The 25,785-nt window shown below is 34.4% G+C and overlaps 1 protein-coding gene across 1 annotated transcript in view; it reads right to left on the reverse strand.

The window, feature by feature from the left end:
- The window catches only part of LOC150105112 (arylsulfatase B-like), an 80,385-nt gene that overhangs the window by 26,926 nt on the left and 27,674 nt on the right, over positions 1-25,785 (reverse strand). Inside the window, exons 5-8 of the mRNA XM_090395498.1 lie at positions 22,129-22,265; positions 13,600-13,679; positions 9,078-9,179; positions 2,161-2,224 (exon numbers count right to left, since the gene is read on the reverse strand). Of these exons, the coding sequence (XP_090251624.1) occupies positions 2,161-2,224; positions 9,078-9,179; positions 13,600-13,679; positions 22,129-22,265 (383 nt within the window). The remainder of the gene's footprint in view (positions 1-2,160; positions 2,225-9,077; positions 9,180-13,599; positions 13,680-22,128; positions 22,266-25,785) is intronic.

The raw sequence follows: 25,785 nt of genomic DNA on the forward strand, positions 1-25,785 counted from the left end.
AAGTGATGACCATGCAGATAACCCTTTAGGGAAAGAAAATAACAAAAAAAAAAAAATCACTTCGAGCTAATCTTCGAATATAGAATAGATGAAGCTCTGTTGTGAAACCCTATTTGAAAAATTTGTGGCATGAAATCAAATCCATTTATTTATTTCTCTTACGATTTTATACTGCGTATCATTATCACTAATCATTGAAGTTCCCATTCCTATTCAAGTGCCATCTCCTATGTAGGAGGTTGATTACGATGGTTTGACTCGCGGTTAACTACAGGCATTACGACATGTGGTGAGGTCCCTATCTTTTCCACGTTGTTGTTGTTAGTATTCATGGCTGTAGATCCGTGTGTGTTCACGGGGCCAGTTTGCCTGTTCGAGAAAGACGAAAAACCCGAGTTTCCGAGTGAAAAAAGAAAAAACCCTATACATCCCATGAGACTAGCTAACTCACCTTTAATCGAAGGAGACCATATAAAGAATTCCTCATGTCATGGACGGAAATCGAATCCAAGTCTTTCCAACCAAACGGCTTCGTCTATACTGTCTGAGCTACGAAGGCTTTAATTATTGAAGTTAGAGCAGGATTAAAAAAATTGCGATTTTCTGATAATTGCAACGAAGCATTGCAACAAGTGTGTAACACTTCGAGGGAGGAATATGTAGAATAATGTAAGTTACATGGTTCTATCTAAATTCCTATCATAATTTTCCAGCACTCCCTCGTAGTTCAAATTGCGCAATTTCGCCTTTCACCAACATCATTTTGCTTGATATGATGTCTGCATAAAGTCTAAATTTCAGGGAGGGGTGGGTGGGAAGAGAAGTTGCCAAATTTCTACGTGCTTTATTGATTGTAAGAAACTCAAAATAGTAAATTAAATGGATAATGCAAGCCATCAGAAAGTTGCTCTTTGAAGATTGAGAAAGAATCTGTGATTTCTTAGGTGATGGCTGATATCAAAGGCAACAGAAGTTCAACAGTCATCTTTTCAAATTAAAATGAACAGAGTAGTTGCGAAAAAGCAAAATAAGTGGCTGGCAAAGGAAGTTGACAGTTTGGTATTGGTAACATCAGAAGAATCAAGTGTACTTCGAAGGCTGAAAAAAAAACTTTGTTTTTGGGACATAAAATTACCCATGCTTACTGCTAAAATATATTTTTATTATTTTTCGGAATGAAAGAAATTTATGAATATAAAGGACATTATTATTCTGTCATTTTTATAGAAAGATTTGAAACTAAAAAGTTTCAAAATTTATCAAGAGATCTTATGAGAATATAACTTTCGGCATAGTAGCTACTTAAAATACAGATTTTGCCAACGAGCCTTTGTTAGTGTTTTTTTTTTTTGTTTCACTAGCCTGATAGCTTTTTCGAACTGTTGGTATTCATCAGAGATCAGGCAGAAATCTCAAAAGGACAAAAAACCCTCTGTTCAGTACCGAACCAATCTTATGTCAAAAAGATATTTTATAAGTGAACTCTTGTTTACATAAGTATCAGAAAGAAAGACATTTAATTTTTTCCCCATTTTCCCCCCTCTAGTACATCTAATTATGTTGTTTTTGCCTCATTTTGATTTGCAATACTACCACAGAAATTGCTAAGGCACTTCTTTTGTAGGATGTTAAAATTCTGTTAAGACGACACAGTATTGTGCTGTCTCAAAAAAACCTAAATCACACCTGAATAACTTGAAGACTCTTGTTTGACCTTTATTATACCTTATATCCATCCCTCTTCCACAAAGAAGTCTGACAGAACAGATTTGGCTGGTTGGTTATATGGATTTATGGCCGAAGTGACGAAGACCAGTGTATTGTCTGTAAATTGCATGCGTTGTTCTGTCTGGTTTGCCTGTTTTTCATCCAGTTATATTAACATGAGATGGCTAACTCTCCTTCAACTGAAAAGTCCTCATAAACGTCCTTCTTCCTATAACGGGATTCGAACCCCATCCTTTCACACTACAGGGCATCGTCGATATGTCAATATTGACATAGCTACAGGAAAGAATAAAGCAAGCGGTTATTAAACACACACGTATCGCCTGGAGCAGAAATAAAGGTCAAGCGCTGGATATTGACACAGTAACAGATACCTCTTAACGAATCTTAAAAAAAAAAAAAAAAAAGCGAAAAAATGTTACGGCAACTTACCGCAATATTTTCTTCTAACTTCATTTTGAATGTTACTACACATATTTTCATACTTTTTTGTTACCTGAAAATAAAAAGACAGAAAAGAAGCAGTAAACGTAGCAAATAAACAAACTGTGTCTTAAATGTTTATCAACTATTCAATAGGCTTTACTTCAAATAAACCATAGCCGAATTTCTGAGAAACTGAACATTTATTTTGTAAATTCTAGTTTTGGTAAGAGGTTAGCATCTTCATTGGCATATTATATGCCATATAAGGTTCTGTTAGCTTTCCGTTCACTGTAAAATCCTAACCAAAAAACCCCGAAATTTTTATACTTTCACTCACGAGGCAAATTTACGTGGATAGTGCTCAGTTATTATTATTTTTTTTAATTGCATAATTCTTTTTGCAGTCTTAAATTATTGCCAGATGTCAACAAACTCCTGTTATAGACCACTTGCAGTCTTCACTGCAATAAAAATATTCAACCCCATTTTTATCTCTTACGAGAAGAATAGTTTAAAATAACTGCAGTTCATTTTATCAACAATATTAAATGGATTTCGAATTTGTATAAAATAGAAGGGCGGTTTGAAAAGTTCTTGACCTAACAATGAAAAAACGAATTTATAATTTAAAAATTACTTTTATTCTTCAACATAATCTCCCTTAAAACTAATACATTTATTAAAGCGATGCTCCAGCGCCCTTATCCCTGTAGTGGTTCTCAGTAAAATCTGCAAAGTACCCCTCTACAGCTGCAATCACCTCTTGATTCGAAGAAAAACGCTGACCAGCGAGGAAGAGTTTTAGTTTTGGGAAGAGACAGAAGTCAGAGGGAGCAAATCTGAGGAATAGGGTGGATATTCCAACAATTCATAGTGCAGATCCTTTAATTTTCCCATTGCCAAAACATCATTGTGTGCAAGTGCATTGTCCTGATGAAAGATGAGTTTTCCCTTCTGCAAACCGAGTCTTTTCTAACGAATATTTTCGCCTAGTCTGGACAAAAGATCGGAATAATATTCCCGGGTTATTATATTTATTTATTCCCCTTTGGTTTGTTTATTATCCTTTTCAAGATAATAAACAAAATGCCTTTAGTATCCCGAAACACTGATGCCATGATTTTTCCGGCTGATGGAACCGAGTTCGTCTTTTTTGGCGTTGAACAACCAGCTTCTGTCCACTGTTTTGATTGCTGTTTGGATTCTGGTGAATCTAAGTCTCATTCGTAGTAATAAATCGATGCACAAAATCAGATTTAATTCTTGTTAAAACACTTCAAGCACTGTTCAGAGATATTCATGCGAGTGCGTTTTTGATCTGCTGTGAGCAAGCGCGGCACCCAATCTTGCACAAAGCTTTTTCATTTGCAATTCTTCATGCAAAATACATCCTACACGTTCTTTTGAAATGCCTATAGTCTCAGCAATTTCACGCACTTTGACTCGCCGGTCATCCAATACCATATCGTGCACTTGATCAATGATTTCTGGTGTTGTTACATTTTTTGGACGCACGTGGATCATCTTCAAGGCTGGTACGGCCACGTTTAAACTCGGCAGCCCATTTCTTAATTGTTGAAAACGAAGGAGACCAGCGCCCATAAACTTTTATGAACTTCGAGTGAATTTCTTTTGGCATTAAACATTATTTTCCAAAGAATTTTATTCGTTTCAAGGGATACAGACAACACTTTTGCTTCAGACAGGTGTATAAAACAAACTATTTGATAGAATGACTTGCAATTCCATATGGATGCTTATGACAGATGTACCAACTTAGAAAAAAACCTTGCCGATAGTGTTGCCATCTATAGTCGAAGCGAGAACTTTTCAGACCACCCTTGTATATAAAGTTTTACGCATTATGGTAGGAATGTGTTGCATGTTTGCAGCACATTCCTACGCAGTGGCAAACACGAAACAAGAATCTAAATTACATATCGAACGTGAACAAAACCAGAAATAAAAATATGTGAAATAACAATGCGTCGCATTGTAAGAAGATTAACTTTATGACTGTTTTTGCAGTTTAATTCACTACAAATATACGCACTTTTTAATTTGATTTCTGACCATATAATTACTGACTGCAATAGATAGTGAAAGAAGCTTGGATACAAACTTTGCATTTCTTAATAAGTTTGAGATAACAAAAAATATGACGATCACGATATACAAAAACACGGGATAAGTCTAGTGCGCGAATATGCTCGAGACCTAAACGCAATCAATTTATCAAGACCTGATCGTTTTTTTTTTTTTTTTTTTGCTCTTTTTTAATTTTTTTTTTTTTTTAACAGCAAGCTCTACTTGGGTTTGGCAGGATGTGTTCCCAAATCTTTCTATCGTACTCAGAATTTACGAAACGTACTGACCACATTCGCAAGTACAATTGTGCTTCAAAAAAAAAAAAAAAGACTCAAGATTTTGTGTAGATCCGAACTTGCTACTACTCACTAGTCAGATTCATGGCACTTTGGAAATTCTCAACTAAGCTAAGCGTCTTTTTATTATTATTATTATTATTGTTATTATTATTATTGTTATTATTGGGATAATTTCACTAATTGGTAAACTACTCTACCACTGCTGTCCTGACAGACGACCTTGGTAAATACTCCATTGCCATAGCGTTACTACGTCACTGCTGTTCTTCCCTCTCTACACCTTTATAGCAAAAAAAAATCAATCGAAACCTTCTGATGTCTTTGTATAATATTCTTCTTCTTGCGTATACATAAGGAAGGAAAGTTCGATTAAATCGAACAGTCTACGCATTCGTCAGCGAATAGGTTGTCGATTATGACGTCATAAACAACACAAAATATTGAAAGAATATACAAATGATCTTCACATTAGCAAGAGTATTATTCCATTTGTCAGCCTGCTGTTGGCATCTTCTGTTCCTCCTCGTTTTGATAAAGTGCTTTCTTTCCAAAATATCTCGTGCCCATAAATAAATTTATTTAACAGCGCAACTGGGAAATTCTAGAACCAAATGTGACAGGCTAATTATTTACTGGCACATGCAGTTAATCTGATCTTGAATAAATTACTAGGTCCATATGAATTATAAATTAACAGTACAGCTTTCTAACGCTAAAGTACGTCACTGCTGGTTCTGTGCGATATGTATTTCATATGTGAACATCGTATCATTTAATCTTTAGAAAGAGTCGCATTATTATTATTATTATTATTATTATTATTATTATTATTATTATTATTATTATTATTATTATTATTACTATTATTATTATTATTATTATTATTATTATCATTATTATTAACATTCAAGAAGAGGGAAACTCGGATTTGTTATTCCTCATACAGACAAGTCAGCCAGAGAACACACGCAGTAAATAGACAAAAACAATATTAGTAAACAGTAGATGGCGTAGTGGATGTGGATACGGATTATGTAGTACATTAGTGGAGGCTAGAAAGAGGATTATGCAATGTATTAGTGGGCGGTAGATAGAGAATTAAGTATTGTACGCTCACACTTCATAGACCCGAGGTTGGCAATGTGCCAAGAATAGTCAATTCATGCTGAAGGGGAGAAAAAAATAAAGGATGTACCAATTGGTCACCAATACCCGAAATCACGTGCTTTATACGTAAATTTTCCAACTGTTACAAGCAAAATAGTTACCACTTTAAGAACTTCAATGTTCATAAAAGAAAAGCTAATTTTCCGAGGTAAAATAATAATAAAAAACGAAACGCATTGATTACCCTAATATTGGAATGGATTTTCCTTCTTCTGACATGCGCAGAAGTGTCGAAGTGTTTCGCATCTGTGGGCGTACAATAGTGAGGATGGCATGTTGTGTTATAACGGGCCTTCCCATGAAGAGTCCATGGACTCCTTGGAGGTGTGACGTAATAATAATAATAATAATAATAATAATAATAATAATAATAATAATAATAATAATAAATGTACCCGTTTATTATGGCTCTTTCTTGCTCTTTATTTCATCATTCATGTTCTTACGATAAGCATAAATTAATCATTTTAAAAGTCTTGTAAATTATCATAACTACTATCAAAAAGTTAACATTTAAAAACATCGTTTTCCTTTCTTGTTCATCACTCGAGCCATTCACGTACAAAAGTAATTTCCGTAATGTAATACAATTAGCATTTAAAATATGACGTCATAAACATTAAAAACGAAAAAGCAAGCAATCTCTTCCTGACAAAGAATAGGCTATTGCAATTGTGCTATATACAAGAAGTTCCCGCTGAGATAATAATTGTTGAACGTTAATGTAAAGTGCCTCAAGTGAATCTGAATATAATAGTTATTTATTATGCAGTAATCAGATAGAAAAGTGCTGTAGAAAAATAATAAAGAAAAAAAGCTAGTTCTCTAAAAATAACTCTGGAAGGATTTAATTCTTTAGTTAATACATATTAATTAAAAATTATTAAAACATTTTTCGTTTCAGTATCATTGTGATGAGTGCCATGTAGTTCTACAAATATTATTGACAGTATCAACTTCAATAAAGAGAAAGAATTTATTTCAGTTTAGTTAACGTTTCTAACAGCAGATGGCAGCAATTTGTGACAACTTTGATACCGTTTCTTTAATCAATACCAGGTGCACAATACCACACATTGTGCACCTGCGAAACAAAAGAAGGAAGCAAATTGGTTTATTTTCTCTTTAAAAAAAAAAAAAATATTAGGCTATTTAAAATAAAGAGCCAATAGGCTTCATTTCGGCGATGTAAACATTATTTAAATTTAGGGGATATTAAATCCCACATTGTTTCAAAACCAAATAAGAAACTCAAAGATCGGAATCCAAGAGTTTCTTGCCGAATACAGTAACTATAAAAGCATCAGGCATTTAAAGATAGATTCAGGCAGGAGAGTGATAGAATCGATAAAAGCAAGAAAAATTCAAAATTTAAATTAACGAAAAAACTTATCGCAGAGAACTCGGAAAGATTTACGCATAAACTACAATTTTACTAATGTTTGTTAAATGAAACAAGCACTGACGCAGTAGAAATTTTTCAAAGGCAGCTCGAGTAGGTGATATTCAATGAGAAATACTAATATATGAAGATATAAAAGTTCTGCAATGGCTACATTGCATATTTCAAAAGGTTTGGTCAGAATGTCGAATTCCAGATGATCGGAGTAGAGCTTTCATAATTTCTGTCAAATAAAAAGGGAGATAAAATAGGTGAAATTTGCAGAGGATCTGGAAAAGGCATAAGACAATGTGCCCAGAGAAAAGCTCTTCAAAGCACTAAAATTATATGGGGTAAATGGAACCTTATACAAAGTAATACATACTCTATATGTAAGTCGTCAGTCAGCAGTTAGAGTTGAAGGAGTAAGGCAAGGATGCCCATTATCTCCACTCTTATTCATCATATGGATCGCATTATGAAAGAAAGTGGCATCAAGCATGAGATTAGAATTGGAGATGTCAAACTTAGCTCTTTGCAGATGATGGTACTCCTAAACACATCTAGTAGAAGTCTTCAGGATTCTCTAACCAAATTGAATAACAGCTGTAACGAATTTGGCATGAAAATCAACAATAAAAAGACCAAAACTATGAAAATAGGTAGGAGCATAGAAAACTTCAACTGCATTCTGAATTTAGATTGTATAGAACAAGTAAAATATTTCAGCTATTAAAGCACAGTTTTTAGCGAAGAGAGCAAGCCAAATTCTGGAAATAGATCACAGAATAAGAAAAGCGGGTATGGTGAGTAGCCAGCTGAATGGATTTATATTTGAATAAGAGAGAAATTACCAAAATACTTACCTAGCAGTATACAAGACAGTGCTCAAATCATTTTAAAGTTATGGATCTGAAAGTTGGGTTAGAAATAAAGCACTTGATCGAAGATTAGAAACCACATATATGAGTTCTGGGGGGGGGGGGGGGAGCCTGAACAGATTGTTATCAATGGCAGAATAATATCAAAATGAAGACATCAGGAAGGAACTTGAGATTGTTTACATTCAAAAATGTTTCAGCAGGATTAATTTAAGGCAGTATGTTTACTTATACAAAATAGGAAAGGTCAGCAACAAAAAGACCTGCGTAGCACAGTGGAAGTGGCGCTTACGTCCTCTGTGCTTGGTCTTCGAAGTATAACTTAAGTTCAAGTATAGTCGCCGACTGGTGGAACTTTTTCAAAGCCTTTTTTCGGCCGTTTCCAGTTAACCGAACTCTGGCACGGGTTTTTCCTCCCGGAAACTCGGGTTTTTCATCCCGTAAATTCAAGAAAATCGACCGTAGGACCCACGTTATTTCAGACAGTAACATATCTTGTTAGAGTTAGGTACCAAGAGATGGAAGCACTTGTTTGCCAGCCTCTTCATCGGTGACTGCTATAATTAGTGACAGACATGGGCCACCTACCTCTGATTGGCTAATGGTGGAGACTGAACTGCCCACTCAGTCTTCAAAAGCTAGATAGGGTATAAAGGCCTCGCCTACTCCAAATAATGGAATAAAAGGCAGTAGCTGATTTATTTATAGGTTAGCAAAACAGGTGTTTGATGCAAAAACATAGGTGGATTCATTCAGAAGTGCCTTAGAAGGCTAAAATGACAGATACGACAATATCGGAGTGATGCAAGTAGCAGACTAATTTACAGAACAATTGTTGATAGGAGATTAGTAATAATGTAACCAATTATGCTGTCATGACATTTAATTTATAAAAAACGCATCCAAAATTCGATAATTTTTGAGAAATCGTACAAAAGAAACAGCGATGTTCCTTTTGTTCGATTTCCCAAATGTAACCGAAAGGGAACGATCTCAATTATTGCAATAAAAGTTAATTTTAATTTAACAAAGACCATATCCAAAAAATCGTTACGTGATCTATTTTCATAAACTTTATTTCCTCACTACAACGACAATGATACTTACCTGAATTGGACTGTGTACCGACTGGAAAGGAAGATAGAGAAACAATGGCGTGTTCTTTTCAGAAGTAGCAAGTACGTTTTTGACAGCCTTCACAAAAACTCTCTGAAAGAACAACATTAATTGTGCAATTTCTATTATTTCGTTTATTTTCGAACGATCGTTATTATTTTAACTAGCAACACTTACGTTTGACATAAATGTACGTTATCTGTGGTAACTGTTGAAATGTATTTATGATAGCAGGGTTTTTTCTCCCGGAAACTCGGGTTTTTCATCCCGTATACAGACAAATCGGTCCTTCAGAACACACGCAATTTACAGACATAGAATACCGGTTGTGGTGGAGGTGGGCGGTAGATGGCGTTGATTCGTAGTAGAGGTTCGGTGTAGTGGTTGAGACAGTTATAGGTGTCCTCCCGCGATGAGTCTTCGGACTCCTTGGAGGTGTCAGGAATAATAATAGTAATAATATCTTGGTCGCGTGCTTTGAGAACTCGTACTTGTAGAATCTGTACAATCTATAGAATGAATTCTTGATGTAAAATTATAATAATAAACTGAATTTTCATTTATTGATGTTTCTGGTGCTGGATGGTATCAATTTTTACAAATTTAGCCGTTCTAAACATTTCGATTTTCAATTAAAATTGTTCTCCAAATGTGCCCTATTTCGTATTATCACATATAGATTTTAATGATCTTGGCATTAAATGTCACATGTTTCCAACTGAGCTATTGAACTCCTCCCTCCACAACATTACCGAAGCTTGGATTTCTGAACAGATATACGAACAGCTTTTATCAATTTTGAATTTATCAACGAATGTTGTAAAATACTGTTAGCAATATTTTAAACTTCCATAAGTATTTTTGTAAAATGTTAATCTGAGATTTGAATTCCTCTGTCCAGTAACAGATAACGATCCTGTTATAGTCTAAATTCGCCTAAAATAGTGTGAAATCTATGTTCGCTTTTTTCGGGGGATTTGTTAGGTAGCCACTCTGCCTGTAGCCATTATTGACAAGTGAATACAAGGTCATCAGTGATTTTATAGACATTAAGGGAGGGAGATTAAGAGTGTCAGACAAGTGATGCCATCTAACGATTGCAAATTTTAACAAGTATATATTATCGCCTAAATAGTGTAAAATCTACATTCGTGTTTTTTTAGGTGTGGGGGGATTGAAGAGTTAAAATTTAGTTTCCGATAAAAAAAAAACAGCATTATTTTCAGGTGTCAAAGATCGACTAACTCCACTACCTACCAGCTTCAAGAAGAAAAAAATTGGCAAAACTTTCTCTTTTTGGTGACCAGAATCGAAATTATAACGGCTTTTTTGCTTGCGGGCTAGAGTTATAGAAAACAGATGCCATTTCCACACGATTACACAGCCACCTGGCCAATTTTTATTTCATTTTTTTATATGAGACTCTAGATTCAAGGTCAACAATGGGATTTTAATGCCAGTACTATCGAGAATCGATGCCTCGGTAGTTACATAGTACGTCGCGTTTCTTCACGAAACGTGTCTTTAAATCCCATCGTTACAAGAAGAAATTTCATACGTATGTTTTGAGCAGTGGTGCTCTAGTATACCAGTGGCCAAAATTGGATATGAGTGTTTAGAGGGCCAATCAGGTATCATCTTGTTTTGGCAATGAACCAATAAGGTCACAGTGGGAATTCAGCTATTGATGTATTGGAGCTGAGAGGAGGCTGTTACATTTGTCCGTGTGTTATGTGATTGCTATCAAGTTGGTTGGTCTTTTTTTTTTTCTTTTGTGTGTGTGTGTGTGTGTGTGTGTGTGTGTGTGTGTGTGTGTGTGTGTGTGTGTGTGTGTGTGTGTGTGTGTGTGTGTGTGTGTGTGTGTGTGTGTGTGTGTGTGTGTGTGTGTGTGTGTGTGTGTGTGTGTGTGTGTGTGTGTTCTTTCATTTAGTGAGCTTTTAAAACGTAATAAAATTAAAAAATGGCGCAAAGAGTTGACTGGTCACCCAGAAAGCGATGTAAAATAGTACTGTTAAGTGAACAAGGCTACAGTTATGAAGAAATTAGAAGAAAAATTGGTGGAAACTTAAAACCAAAGGTGGCATTTCTAAATTTTTGAAGAGGTATAAGGAGACTCAGTCGCTACAAAACCAGGCTGGTAAAGGCAGGAAAAGGTGCACAACAGCAAATGATGATAGAAGAATTGAGAGACTGTGCCTACATGACAGAAGAAAATCATCTGGGTGTATACAAGATGAAATGGCGCAACACAATGTGAAGTTGAGTGCAAGGACTGTTCGGCGCAGACTGCAAGAATTTGGTCTAAGTGCTAGAATTTCACGAAAAAAGCCATTTTTATCTCTCATACAAAGGTTGAAAAGATTAAACTAGGCTAAAATCCATGTTAACTGGACAATGGAACAATGGGACAGTGTTATTTGGAGTGATGAGACCAAAATCTCCCTGTTTGGTAGTGATGACATAAAATACGTAAGGAGAAGAATCGGAGAAGATTTGCATCCTGATTGCATTGCACCAACCGTGAAACACCCACTTAGTGTTATGATCTGGGTTGTATGACATCAAAAGGTTTGGGCAGAATTTGCGTGATTAATGGGAATATAAATGCCCAAAAATACATAAATGAAATACTTGAGCCCAAACTGAAGCATTCCGCACGTGATATTTTCCAAGATTATGAAGCATTTATATTTCAACAGGATTCAGCTCCATGTCATGTTACTTCTGTGTGCAAAAAGCCATTCCAGCATATTCCACTGCTGGAATGGCCTGGGAATAGCCCAGATCTTAACTCAATCGAAAATCTATGGAGCCGACTAAAGAAACTTGTTAGTCAGAAGCAACCCACAAATAAAACCCAATTAATAGAAGCAATAATTCAATCTTGGTTTAACATTATAACAGCTGTAGAACTAAAAAAAACTTGGTTCACTCCATGGGAAGGCGTTGTAAGGCTGTAATTAACGCTAAAGGTTACCCAGCTAAGTATTAACTCACATTGTGAGAATTTTTGTATATTTCATTTATTCTATGTGTTTCACTTTTCTTCTTTATAACTGCTGTTCTAATAAAAAATTCTTCATAAAATTTATTGCATTACATTCTTGATTAAATTATCTTTCCATTGATATATAATTTTATGGTATTACTAAATAAAAAAAGTGGTGTTATGAGCTATCAAACCTCAGAAATACTCTTTTTCCAAAAGTGTATTTCTGAGGTTTTACACTATTTACACTATTTTCCAATAGTGTAAATCGTGTTTTACTTTATTTGAGTGGTATTTTTAATCCCCCCCCCCACACACATAAGAGGCATACCAGTTAGTGAACACATGCAAAGAGAAATATAGAAAAATAAAAATAAAAAAAACTGCCAAAGAAGAAGTGTAAAAACATGGTTCTCATGCGGGCAATCACCGTATGAATAAATTATTGTTATGTTTATTATATATATATATATATATATATATAAGTTTTTTTACCTTGGATAATGTATATTTTTTTACTCCTAATCCAAAGTAAGCAAACAGTTAAGTTTGCGCCTGAACGTAGTTCAAGTCTAAAGGTGGTGCAACACCAGGGCAACTCATTGTAAAGGTGGATAAAGATCTGATCACTATTCTTAGTATTTTCCATAATGTAAAGCACATCTCACTAAGAGATGTATACTGCAATACATTATGGGTGGGGTCACTACCCAGACCAGTTTCGACCTTTTTTACTAAAACCTTGGTATTTAGGGTCTAGCAACTCACTGAGGAGACCTCAAAAAAGGTTGAAACCGGTCTGGATAGTGACCCCATCCATAATGTATTGCAGTATACATCTTCTAGTGAGATGTGCTTTACATTATGGAAAATACTAAAAATAGTGATCACAGCTTTACCCACCTTTACAATGTGTTGCACCACCTTTAGACTTGAACTACGTTCAGGTGCAAACTTAACTGTTTGCTTACTTGGGATTAGGGGTAAAATAACCAAGTTTATAAAATTACTTGGTAACCCTAATATATATATATATATATATATTTTATAATTACTAATTATTATAATAATTAGTAAAATGTTTTTTTAATTGAGCTTTTTTACTTCATTTTTTACCGCTTTCATAAAATATTTTTTTTGTGAATAAGTGCTTAATTATTAGATTTAAGCGACATCTGAATATCTAACATCTATATTCTGATTTATTTACTTTAGCATTTTACGATAGATGGCAGCACAATAAAGCTACAGCACAATGACCATAACAAAAAAAAAAAAATAATAATAAAAAAATAAAATTACATTAGTTGGAGAAAGAATTTCAGAAAACATGTGAAATTATTACAAAATTAAAACTTCCTTTGCATTATTTCACAATGATTTTCAATGGAATTGGCAAAATATACACATTAAATTTCTTTCAAGCTATACGCAACCGAATTTATAATTAATTCTTTCTCAAGTGATCAAATTTAAAATTGAACAACAACAAAAAGGAAAAGAAATCAGAGCTTAGTTACCTACTGTAGAATAAACACCTGCATATTCACGAGCGGGAATAGTATTATTCCAGAAATCTAAACCTTCGTCTTCCATCCAATCCCCTGAAAAGAATATTTTTATGGAAAGACTTTTAATGGGATTATATTGATCAAGTGCATATAATAAACGACTATGTTATACCAACTAGTTTCATCAACTAAGGGCTGTTGGCATCTTCAGGGTACATAACTGATGTAAGGCAATAAAAAGTAAAAAACTGTTACAAACAATTGGAATCAACCGATTCCAATTATATTAAACAAAGAACAGAGCGCGTACAATACAGTCATAGAGCGTGTATCATATCACTTGTTGTTATTTAGGAACGTTCTATAGTTGGCACTATAATTCAGTTCTGGCGAGTTGAAGGATCTGATAAGGGTCTTCCAGATCACGGGCAAGATTAGTTCTTGGTTCCTGTTAAGATTTTGTATACAGCGGGCAACTATTGTGACCTTAAAAATTCGGGAGCGGAAGTCCTCCTCCATGTAAGGAATTGTGCTTCAATCTCACTCTATGGTATGGTTCGTTCTTGAGAAATGAAAAGCTAACCGGATTTTTGTTCTCTGTTATTATTGATGTCACCTATGTGTTCTTTTTGCCTAATTTCAAGGCTCCTTGAAGTCTGGCCGATGTAATTCAAGCCGCACGAGCAGGGTATGTTATAAACTCCAGCATATTTGGAGAAAGGATGGCTATCTTTTGGAGATCTTAAGAATTGTCTAATCGTTTCTGTAAGTTTAAAGGCCACTCTTATTTTATGTGGTCTAAGGAGTTTAGCAATCTTATTGGAAACTGTCTCTAAGTATGGAATGACGATGGTAGAAATATAACGTATATCATCTTCTTGTCTTTGTCGGGGTTCAGAGAAAAGTATCTTGTAGACGAGTAAAGAAGGAAATCCATTCATGGTAAGGTTGGTGGATATCAAGGATAATTCTTCCTGGAGGTCTTGTTGATCTGTTGTAAGGAGAGAGGTATGGTTCTTCAACGTGTGTACAATACTAAGTTTCTGAGAAATGTGGTGGCAGGAAGTGAAATATAAATAACGTGCTGTATTGGAAGGTTTGCAGTAAACTGAGAGGTTGATACCACCATTCGGAAGCTTCTTAATTCAAGTGTCCAGAAATGATAATTGGTTATCTCTTTCAAGTTCCAGAGTGAATTTGATTGTGTGGTGTAGAGAGTTGATTTTGTTAAGAAAGTCGAACAGGTCCTTTTTTGTGTGGGTCGAAACGATAAAGATATCGTCAACGTATCTCCACCATACTATGGGTTTAGGGTCTGTTTGAGTTAAGATTTTACTTTCAAAATCTTCCATAAAGAGATCAGCACAAGATGGAGAGAGGGGGTTACCCATTGCAAGGCCAGTCAATTGCTGATATATGGTTTTTTTTTCGTAAGAAAAAATTTGATGTTAAACAATGACGGAACAGAGAAGTAATGTCTTGTGGGAGCAAACTTCCTAAAATGTTGATGACTTCCTCCACAGGGATGTTAGTGAATAGAGATGTAACATCCAGGCTGGCAAGTAAATCCGTATTGGAGATAGAGATGTTGTTCTCTATCGAAATGTTGCGAATTTCGTATATAAGTATCCGAATTATGGATGTGTGGTTTGAGGAGGCCTGCCAGGTGTTTAGATAACAGATAAGTTGGCGAATTGATTCCATCCACAATCGGTCGTAGTGGTATTCCATTTTTATGTACCTTAGGAGCGCCATATAGTCTTGGTGTTAGTGGATGCATGGATTTCAATCTTCGTTTTAAGTCTATAGACCAGTTCACCATGTGACGTATTAAATCGTTGGTATCATTGTGGTTCTTTAGTGTTGGGTCTGTGACTAGGACGCGGTAGGTTTGATGTATTCGACAGTAAGCTGTTAATCTTATCTTCGTAATCACTGGTGTTTAAAATCATGTTGAATTTCCCTTATATGCCTTCAATATGATAATGTCTTTCTTTTTCTTCAAACTATACAATGTTCTTTTTTCCAGAGTAGTGATGTTTTTGTTAGGAGTTCTGGAAGATGACAGGATGATACTACTTTTTAATCTAATATCATTAGCTATGGGTTCCGTTAACGACGAGATTGCCTTTTCTATATTACAAATGATATCCACTTTAGGGACATTATGAGGTGTTATCGCAAAATTGAACCCTTTTTTAAGTATATTGATCTCTGGTTTTGTTAATACCTGATCCGATAAATTAAAAATAACTTTGCTGTCTGGTAGAGAAGGTTTTGACTTAAAACGTTTTGTATAAAGATCGTTAAAGTTTTTTATTTGGTTTCGTTTGCTTGTTGTAAAGGCTTTATCATAGCTAATAGTGACTATTCTGTCCAAAAGTGACCATATATCTTGTTCTAAAGTACTAGAAATATCGTCATAAATCTGATAACAGTCTAAATCTATTTGGCTTAAAAGAAATCTTTTATGCTGTATCTGTTCACGTAGAAGTGCCAAAGATGTTTTAAGATAAATATGTTTCGCTGGTCTTGAATGGAATTGTTCTTTTAAAAATAGAAACTTTGGAATAATCTTATTGTCCCGACATCTTTTCAAAAAAGTGAGGTGATTTAATAGTTTGGATTTTTTACATTTAAGGAGTTCAAAACGGCGTACCTTTCTTTTGGTTTCCCCATGGATTCTATTCATGTTAAAAAACGTTTAATTTTCTTGACCAAAAAGTTCTGGAAAGACTTTTAATGGGATTATATTGATCAAGTGCATATAATAAACAACTATGTTATACCAACTAAGGCTGTTGGCATCTTCAGGGTACATAACTGATGTAAGGCACTAAAAAGTAAAAAACTGTTACAACCTATAATCAACCGATTCCAATTATATTAAACAAAGAACAGAGCGCGTGCAATACATGCATAGAGCAAACGAAACCAAATCAAAAAATTTAACGATCTTTATACACAACGTTTTAAGTCAAAACCTTCTCTACCAGACAGCAACGTTTTTTTTAATTTATCGGATCATGTATTAACAAAACCAGAGATCAATATACTTAAAAAAAGGTTTCAATTTTGCGATAACACCTCATAATGTCCCTAAAGTGGATATCATTTGTAATATAGAAAAAGCAGTCTCGTCGTTACCGGAACCCATAGCTAATGATATTAGATTAAAAAGTAGTATCATCCTGTCATCTTCCAGAACTCCTAACAAAAACATCACTACTCTGGAAAAAAGAACATTGTATAGTTTGAAGAAAAAGAAAGACATTATCATATTGAAGACAGATAAGGGAAATTCAACAAGATTTTAAACACCAGTGATTACGAAGATAAGATTAAGAGCTTACTGTCGGATACATCAACCTACCGTGTCCTAGTCACAGACCCAACACTAAAGAATCACAATGATACCAACGATTTAATACGTCACATGGTGAACTGGTCTATAGACTTAAAACGAAGATTGAAATTCATGCATCCACTAACACCAAGACTATATGGCGCTCCTGAGGTACATAAAAATGGAATACCACTGCGCCCGATTGTGGATGGAATCAATTCGCCAACTTATCTGTTATCTAAACACCTGGCAGGCCTCCTCAAACCACACATCCATAATTCGGATACTTATATACGAAATCCGCAACATTTCGATAGAGAACAACATCTCTATCTCCAATACGGATTTACTCGCCAGCCTGGATGTTACATCTCTATTCACTAACATCCCTGTGGAGGAAGTCATCAACATTTTAGGAAGTTTGCTCCCACAAGACATTACTTCTCTCTTCCGTCATTGTTTAACATCAAACTTTTTCATATGGAATAAAACCATATATCAGCCATTGACTGGCCTTGTAATGGGCAGCCCCTCTCTCCATCTTGTGCTGATCTCTTTATGGAGGATTTTGAAAGTAAAATCTTAACTCAAACAGACCCTAAACCCACAGTATGGTGGAGATACGTTGACGATATATTTATCGTTTCAACCCACACAAAAAAGGACCTGTTCGACTTTCTTAACAAAGTCAACTCTCTACACCACACAATCAAATTCAGTCTGGAACTTGAAAAAGATAACCAATTATCATTTCTGGACACTTTAATTAAGAAGCTTCTGAATGGTGGTATCAACCTCTTAGTTTACCGCAAACCTACCAATATGGGACGTTATTTACATTTCACTTCCTGCCACCACATTTCTGAGAAACTTAATATTGTACACATGTTGAAGAACCGTGCCTCTCTCCTTACAACAGATCAACAAGACCTCCAGGAAGAATTTTCCCTGATATCCACCAACCTTACCATGAATAGATTTCCTCGAAGACTCGTCCACAAGATACTTTTCTCTGAACCCCGACAAAGAGAACAAGATGATATACGCAGAGCCGGCGCTAGGATCTTTGCCGCCCGCATGCAATGTCTATGTAATTGCCCCTGTAATAATCCGGACGTGTGTGGTTCTTTTATGATAATAAAAATTTAAATTATTTGAAATTTCTTAAATAAATTTTGACATAACAGCCACACGTTGGTTCGCTAAATGTAACGAACAAAGAGGTGTTGACTAGGCGGGATAATCGTTAAAAACTCAAATATTTAAAAAATTCTCAAAATTTAAAGCAAATTTTGATGAAGCCACTTCACTTTAATCGTTGAATATAATGATACAGGGATTATAGCCTTCTCACCGACCCGAATCGCTAACAAAATTAAAATGAATTTTAATTAAAGTTAAAATTTATTTGAACTAAAGTTTAAAAAATTCTTGCATTTTACAAGTTACTAAATTCTTATTGGGGGGAAGTCCTACCACACCTCCCCCCCGTGGACCCTTGAAGCTCTTGACCAAATTTTGTTATGGTCCGATTTCAAGGTGACTAACGTGGCAACGGCATCCAATTTTTTAATGAAGAGTCAACTGCCCCAATACTGAACTGCTACCCACTCACATCTTTGCCTGTCCAGCAATTGCAGCGGCCTTGAAAGAAATGGATCCTAATCCTGAACAACAGCTCTATACAAGCAGAATCATAGACATGGCCAGGGCAGTGTGGGGAGCACACGGAGGCATCTAGGACTCTTCAAAGGACAAGACAACAACAACTAAATTCTTAGTAACTTGTAAAATTTTTTTTCATAATTTTTATAAGTGGAACTATCTTCTAGGAAAATAAAAGAAATTCAAGATAGATGAGAAAATAAGAAAATAATTCAGAAATAATTAGAACATATTAGAATAAATTAAATTACATAAATATACTTGAAATTTTTTAAATTAAAATTGTAGGGTTTTTGATTTCATATTCATAAAATTATAAATAATGGTCTTAACGTCTAATTCCGCACATACATCATTTTCAATAGCTATTAACTCCAAACGAACAGCCTTTTTTTGTGACATACTTGTTTCTTAAGTAGGTTTTAATCAATTGCAACTTGGAAAAGGAACGTTCACCGCTTGCTACACTAACACGTAAGATTAATAGTATTCTTAAAGCAATTGAAAAGTTAGGGGAAGATAAATTATTGGACACAATAAAATTAACTATATCGAATGGGTTTTGAATATTTAAATTATCCTTCCGAAGAATGTCCCGGAAAGCACATATCTAGTCATATATAATAGTTCTATTGCATTTACGTCTTTATTATCGCCGTCCTTCAAGAGAATCTCTAAATCGTCACAATTTTTTCGTAAATCTTCGTTATTAATTTGTAGTGATCTATGCAAGAAATTGAAATTATCATAATATGTTTTTAGTTGTTCAAAACGTTCTATTAACGAACACATTGCAATCTAGAAGTGTATAAAACGCATTCACTCTAAATTTATCTTTTGGCGATTGTGGCGTTTCGTCATGATGCTCGTAGTCAAATTGTCGTGTCTTCTTTCGTCGTCGAAATTCCGTACCAGTTTTAAATTCTTGTTCTTCATCCACCTCTTCACTCAGTTCTTTTGCCGTTTTTAGAACTTCTTTAAAATTTGTATCTGATCGATACTCTTGTAAAAATATTTTTAAGTTTTCGATAGATTCTAAAGCAAATGTAATGTTCATAATTTTGTCTTGAAGCATTTTACTCACAGGGTTTATTCTGTTAACTAAATCATGCCCAGTTATAAGAGAGCAAATAAATTTGTAGTCCTTTATTTTAGCACATAATATAATGTTTGTGCTTCATGCTGAGTTTCTTTATTAAAATTTTCATTATTTAAAATTTCAAAAAGTGCATCGTAAATTTCTCCTAACTGATATCGTAGAGGGCGGATTGCATTAATTTTACTTTCCCATCGCGTATCTGATGGCTGTTTCAATGTTAATTTTTTTACGAAGTTTAAAAAAGGATTGCCAAACGTTTGTAAGAGAATGAAAAGAAATTGTATATTTCTTGAATAATTGCAAAGAAACTAATTGTATCTGCATTCACTTTGGCTGCATCGTTAATGATTAAATTTAGAATATGAGCAGCACATGGCACGTAAAAAGCTCGAGGATGTTTGTTCAAAAGCAAATTTTGGAGCCCATATGTTTTCCCTTTCATATTTGCCCCATTGTCATATCCTTGATCTCGCATGTCTTCAATGGGAATGTTCCAATTTTCCAGTTTTTCCATTATTGTTGCACATAAACCACGTCCTGTGGAATCTGATACAAATTAATAAATCTTCGTTATTAATTTGTAGTAATCTATACAAGAAATTGAAATTATCATAAACTAAAAAGTTTTCCCTGATCTTGACAATTCCATTGTCACAGGAAACAAAGCGAATAATAATGGTCATTTGTTCTGTTTTACTTGCATCAGGTGTGCAGTCTAAAAGTATGCAATAATATTTAGATTTACGAATTGATAATAAAATTGTATCCCTGATTGCGTTATTTAAAATTTCCAATATTTCATTCTGACTGCCTTTACCCAAATAGTGTACTCTATTGTTTCCTTGTAGGGCCCTTTCAACATGCTTTTCCATAACGGGATCAAACTTTGCAAACAGTTCGACTTATTTTAAAAAATTGCCGTTATTCCTTTCATATAATTTATCAGATGATCCGCGAAAAGCTAAATTTTGGCTAATAAGGAATTTTATAATTTCAATCACGCGTTCTAAAATACTCGTCCAATGTTCCTTTATCATTTCATACATGCTTTGTTTCTGGCAATCAATAGTAGTTTTGTTTTTTAAATTTTTATCAACTTCCTTCCATTTTAAGAAATTTTGCATGTGAGTTAGCTGGCATGTCTATGCAAAGTTGTACTTACATTTCTCCAATAAGATTGCTAGACCCCTTAGACCACATAAAATAAAAGTGGCCTTTAAACCCACAGAAACGATTAGACAATTCTTAAGATCTCCAAAAGATAGCCATCCTTTCTCCAAATATGCTGGAGCTTATAACATACCGTGCTCGTGCGGCTTGAATTACATCGGCCAAACTTCAAGGAGCCTTGAAATTAGGCAAAAAGAACACATAGGTGACGTCAATAATAACAGAGAAGAAAAATCGGGGTTAGCTTTTCATTTCTCAAGAACGAACCATAGTGGGATTGAAGCACAATTCCTTACATGGAGGAGGACTTCCGCTCCCGAATTTTTAAGGTCACAACAGTTGCCAGCTGTATACAAAACCTTAACAGGAACCAAGGACTAATCTTGCCCGTGATCTGGAAGACCCTTATCAGATCCTTCAACTCGCCAGAACTGAATTACAGTGCCAACTATAGAACGTTCCTAAATAACAACAAGTGATATCATGCACGCTCTATGCATGTATTGTACGCGCTCTGTTCTTTGTTTAATATAATTGGAATCGGTTGATTATAGTTTGTAACAGTTTTTTACTTTTTATTGCCTTACATCAGTTATGTACCCTGAAGATGCCAACAGACTTAGTTGGTGAAACTAGTTGGTATAACATAGTTGTTTATTATATGCACTTGATCAATATAATCGCATTAAAAGTCTTTCCAGAGCTTTTTGGTCAAGAAAATTAAACGTTGTTTAACAAGAATATTTTTATATTTGCAAATGACTAAATAGATGCCTAATAAAAAAAAAGCAGACGATAAAATGCATACCACACTGAAGAAGAATAAAGAATAAATTAAAATGAAAACTGAAATTTTAATCGCTGATTCGACTTTTCATCTTTAAAAACGCTGAAATGGCAAAAGACTTTTCGTGTTTTTTTTATTTCATTTTTTAAAATAAAATACTAATAAAAGACTAATACGAACTGACAAAATTCGTCATTAAATAGTGCAATGCCACGACAAAAGATGACGTATATTTTAGTAAAGAAAACGTTTGCGTAACACACAAATTGTATTAATAACCTATAATTTCTAATTATGACAATAGTTGCAGTTATTATGTTTTTATTTTCTTGAATAAAAGTCTGCAGTTTAGTTTAAATATATATATATATATATATATATATATATTGAAATTCTATATTCATTATAAAATCTTAAATATTTTATTTTAATTAAATGCCATGATATTTTCTATTAAAACAAGTTTAAAACTTACATCTTTTGCTTTCCATGTTGTCTGAAATAGCTCTAGAATGACTGAAATAGTCCTCAGCACCGATATGAAATCCGAAAAAGGAATCGAATCCACGTTCGAGGGGTGTATAAGACCGATTACAGAAACCAAGATGCCACCTGCAAATAATACTGGGTATTTTAATCGTTGTAAAATATGAGTACGTTTTTTTTTTTTTTTACTTAAGAACTTAGAAGATATTTATCAAATTCGTAGACCAAGGTGGCACAACATAAAATTATGAAATAGTTTATTTATTTTCCTTCTTAATGTCTTTTCTCTGCCATCAATAAAAAATAAAAACAGAAAATCCATAAAAAATATTTTGATCGGAGTATAATAGGCATGAAGTTTAACCTTTTTTCCTGGTGTGCGCGCGTTATGTTTGAAAAGTAAATATAGGTAACCCTCGTATAACGCGGTACTTATACAATGCGGTTTCGATATAACGCGGTCTACAATTTCTAGTAATTTTTTTTTTTTTTTTCACCGCGGAACTTAAAAATCAAATTTTATCTTCGTTAAATTTGTGTCTGCCCGTATTGCGCAAGTAGTTATAAGTATCGAATTTAATTTTATTGTATCATTGAATAAGGTACCGTACAGAGGCTTTTGAAGTCTGTGTTATTCTCAACAAATAGTGCCATTAGAGACAGATGGAATGAAAACGGCGATAACTAATAAATCACATGTCCCCCTCTCACAGAAACTATGCTGTATAGACTTAAGGAAAACCATATGTTGCACAACACAGTATCTAACTAAAAACTATTGTCCAATTTTTCAGTTATGAAATAAGCGTTTGTTTTATTGCATTTGAAATTCTCGATATCATCATGACAGATCACAAAGGCTAACTTAAAATAAAAGACTACCAAGAATTGAAACATGCCATATAATGAATGTGTGAGTCCGCCTGCCAAGAAGCCATAAAATTCAACCAAGGGTTGAAACGTTTGTGTGAGTTGAGCCAGTCAATAATGAGAAGTTCCATCGGAACGATAAATGACACCCTGTTGTGAATGTGTTAAAACGAATAGTGAATGTTGTTATGATCAGATGTTATGGAATTCGATTCAAGAGAATTAGCATTTCAACTCAACACTTGTCGGTTGCTTTTGGCTTTGGATCGCACGATCTTTTGTTAATACCGCACCAATCATATGCACGTCTTTATAGCTGCTGTCTTGTGTAAAACAAAATTCCGCTTGTACGTATTTTAACAATTAAAAAAAAAAACACATGAATAATTTATAAGCGTATAAAAGGATATCACCTGTAAATCGTGGACGTGCCAGCAAAATTCTCAGACGTGCCACCTCTGGCACGAGTGCCACAAGTTCGCCTGTATAAAGTGTTTATTGTTGAAAATTGTCTTCGTTTTCTGCCAGGAAAGCGCATTTAAAATCATAAATGTGTTATTCTCAAGCAGAGCAGTTTATTTTCTGGTGAGTTACATACATATGTAATGCTTTTTTTTTTTTTAAATGTAGAAGTTTATTTTTATTGTAATGGCCACTAAAACTGCAACGAAAGGGGAAAACTCAACATTGAAGAAGAAATTTATTTCTCTCGAAGAAAAAATTAAAATCTTGGATCGGTTGAAAATTGGAGAAAAACCAGGAGTTGTTTGCAAGGACTCTGAATTTAAATGAATCAACAATTGGAACAATCAAACAAAATGAACATAAAATCCGAGAAAGTGTTATTGCTGTGTCAACGGTAAGTGCAAAGCGCGTTGTTCGTGTTCGCGATATTCTAATAGAAAAAATGGAGAAATCTCTAATGATTTGGATAGAAGATTGCACTTAAAAGAAAATTCCTTTGGATGGACATGTTATTCAGCAAAAAACTCCCAAAGTTTATAAACATTTAAAAGAACTCGATCAAGATTCTTCAGAAGAAATCTCTCAGCATAGATTTTGTGCCAGTAAGGGTTCGTTCGAAAACTTTAAAAAGCGGATTTCTTTTTTAAAGTTTTGTATAATCTTAAAATCCAGGGAGAATCATCATTAGCAGACGTTGAAGCTGCCCGGAAATACCCAGCAGAACTTTTAAAAATCATTAAAGAAGGTGGTTACAGTGCAGACCAGGTGCTCAATGCGGATGAATCTGGGTTATATTGGGGAAAAAAAAAAAGCCAAAACGCACCTATATTTCGAAAAATGAAAGATCAGCTCCTGGATTCAAAGTTTCCAAAGACAGAATTACTCTACTGTTTTGTAGTAATGCATCAAGTGATTACATGATAAAACCAATGTTTATTAACTGATTCGCAAATCCTCGTGCGATGAAAGGGCTCGATAAGTCCTACCTGTTTATTGGCGGGCCAACAAAAAAGGCATGGGTTACAGCTAGCATGTTTAAAAATTGGTTTTTCAAGTGTTTTGTACCCGATGAAGAAAGTTACACAAAGAAAAAGAATATGGACTTCAAAATTCTATTAATTTTAGATAACGCACCAGGCCACCCAACAAATTTAAACCATCCGAATATTAAAATAACTCTTTTGCCACCTAATACTACTTCAGTTATTCAACCACTCGACCAAGGAATAATATCAACATTTAAGTCATATTATATTCGGCGAACATTTCAATCAATTTTGGATAAAATGGAATCTAATCCAAACATGACACTGCCTCAAGCGTGGAAAGAGTTTTCAATATTGAATTGTGTGAAAATTATTTCTCTGTCCATTAAGGAATTACAACCCTCTACGCTGAATGCTTGTTGAAAAAAAAATATGGCCTGAAGCCGTTCCGGATCAAAATTTCGTACCTCCAGTGGATGCCGAGCTACGTCGTATAATAAACGTCGCACACATTTTTGGTGGAGAGGGCTTTTGCGATATGGTTGAAAACGAAATTAGTGAATTAATTGACGGAGAAACAGATTTAAGTGAGGAGGAACTGGTATAATTAATAGATGGCGTCGAACCAAATGGCAGGGAAAGTGCTGCCGAAGATTCTGATTGTGATGAATCCGTTAAAGAATTCAGTTTATAAAGAAATTAGCAGAAGGATTGGACTTGGCAAGAAAGTTAGGAACTTATTTTACGGATAATGATCCCTCAATGGAGCGCTTGGAAAAATTCACGAGACAATTGGATATTTGTTTAACGCCATATTATGAACTTAATAAAAAATTGCAGCATAGTGGAAGCAAAGTCTTATTACTGACTTCTTGATGACTAAACCAGCCGAAGTATGCAATAAGAATTATACAAATGATGTCCAAGAGATTTCAAGTGGTGACGACCACCGGCCACTTAAAGATCATCTATTTTATTTTACTTTATTTTATTTTCTTTATTCTACTTTTTATTGTGTCTAAAACATTTATGTACAATTTGTAATTTTTATAATTTTTTACTACGTATTTATCTCATAGTTTATGTTTTCTTAACTTACATGAATTACCTGAATTAAATAAAAATTTTGTTTTCGTTGGATATGTCATCGTTGTTTATATAATTAAAAAAAAAAACTATTTCGGAACCTAACCCTATTTTTTCTATGTGATCTGAGTCTCGCATAACGCGATTTATATAACGCGGCATTTCTATGGAACCTAACATCCGTGTTATATGAGAGTTACCTGTACCACAAAGTGCGTATGCTAAGCTGAGGGGAAAAA

This window comes from Typopeltis vanoorti, chromosome 7 (genome assembly GCF_054136105.1).
Source record: "Typopeltis vanoorti isolate ZY-2024b chromosome 7, IOZ_Tvanoo_1.0, whole genome shotgun sequence".
NCBI lineage: Eukaryota > Metazoa > Arthropoda > Arachnida > Uropygi > Thelyphonidae > Typopeltis > Typopeltis vanoorti.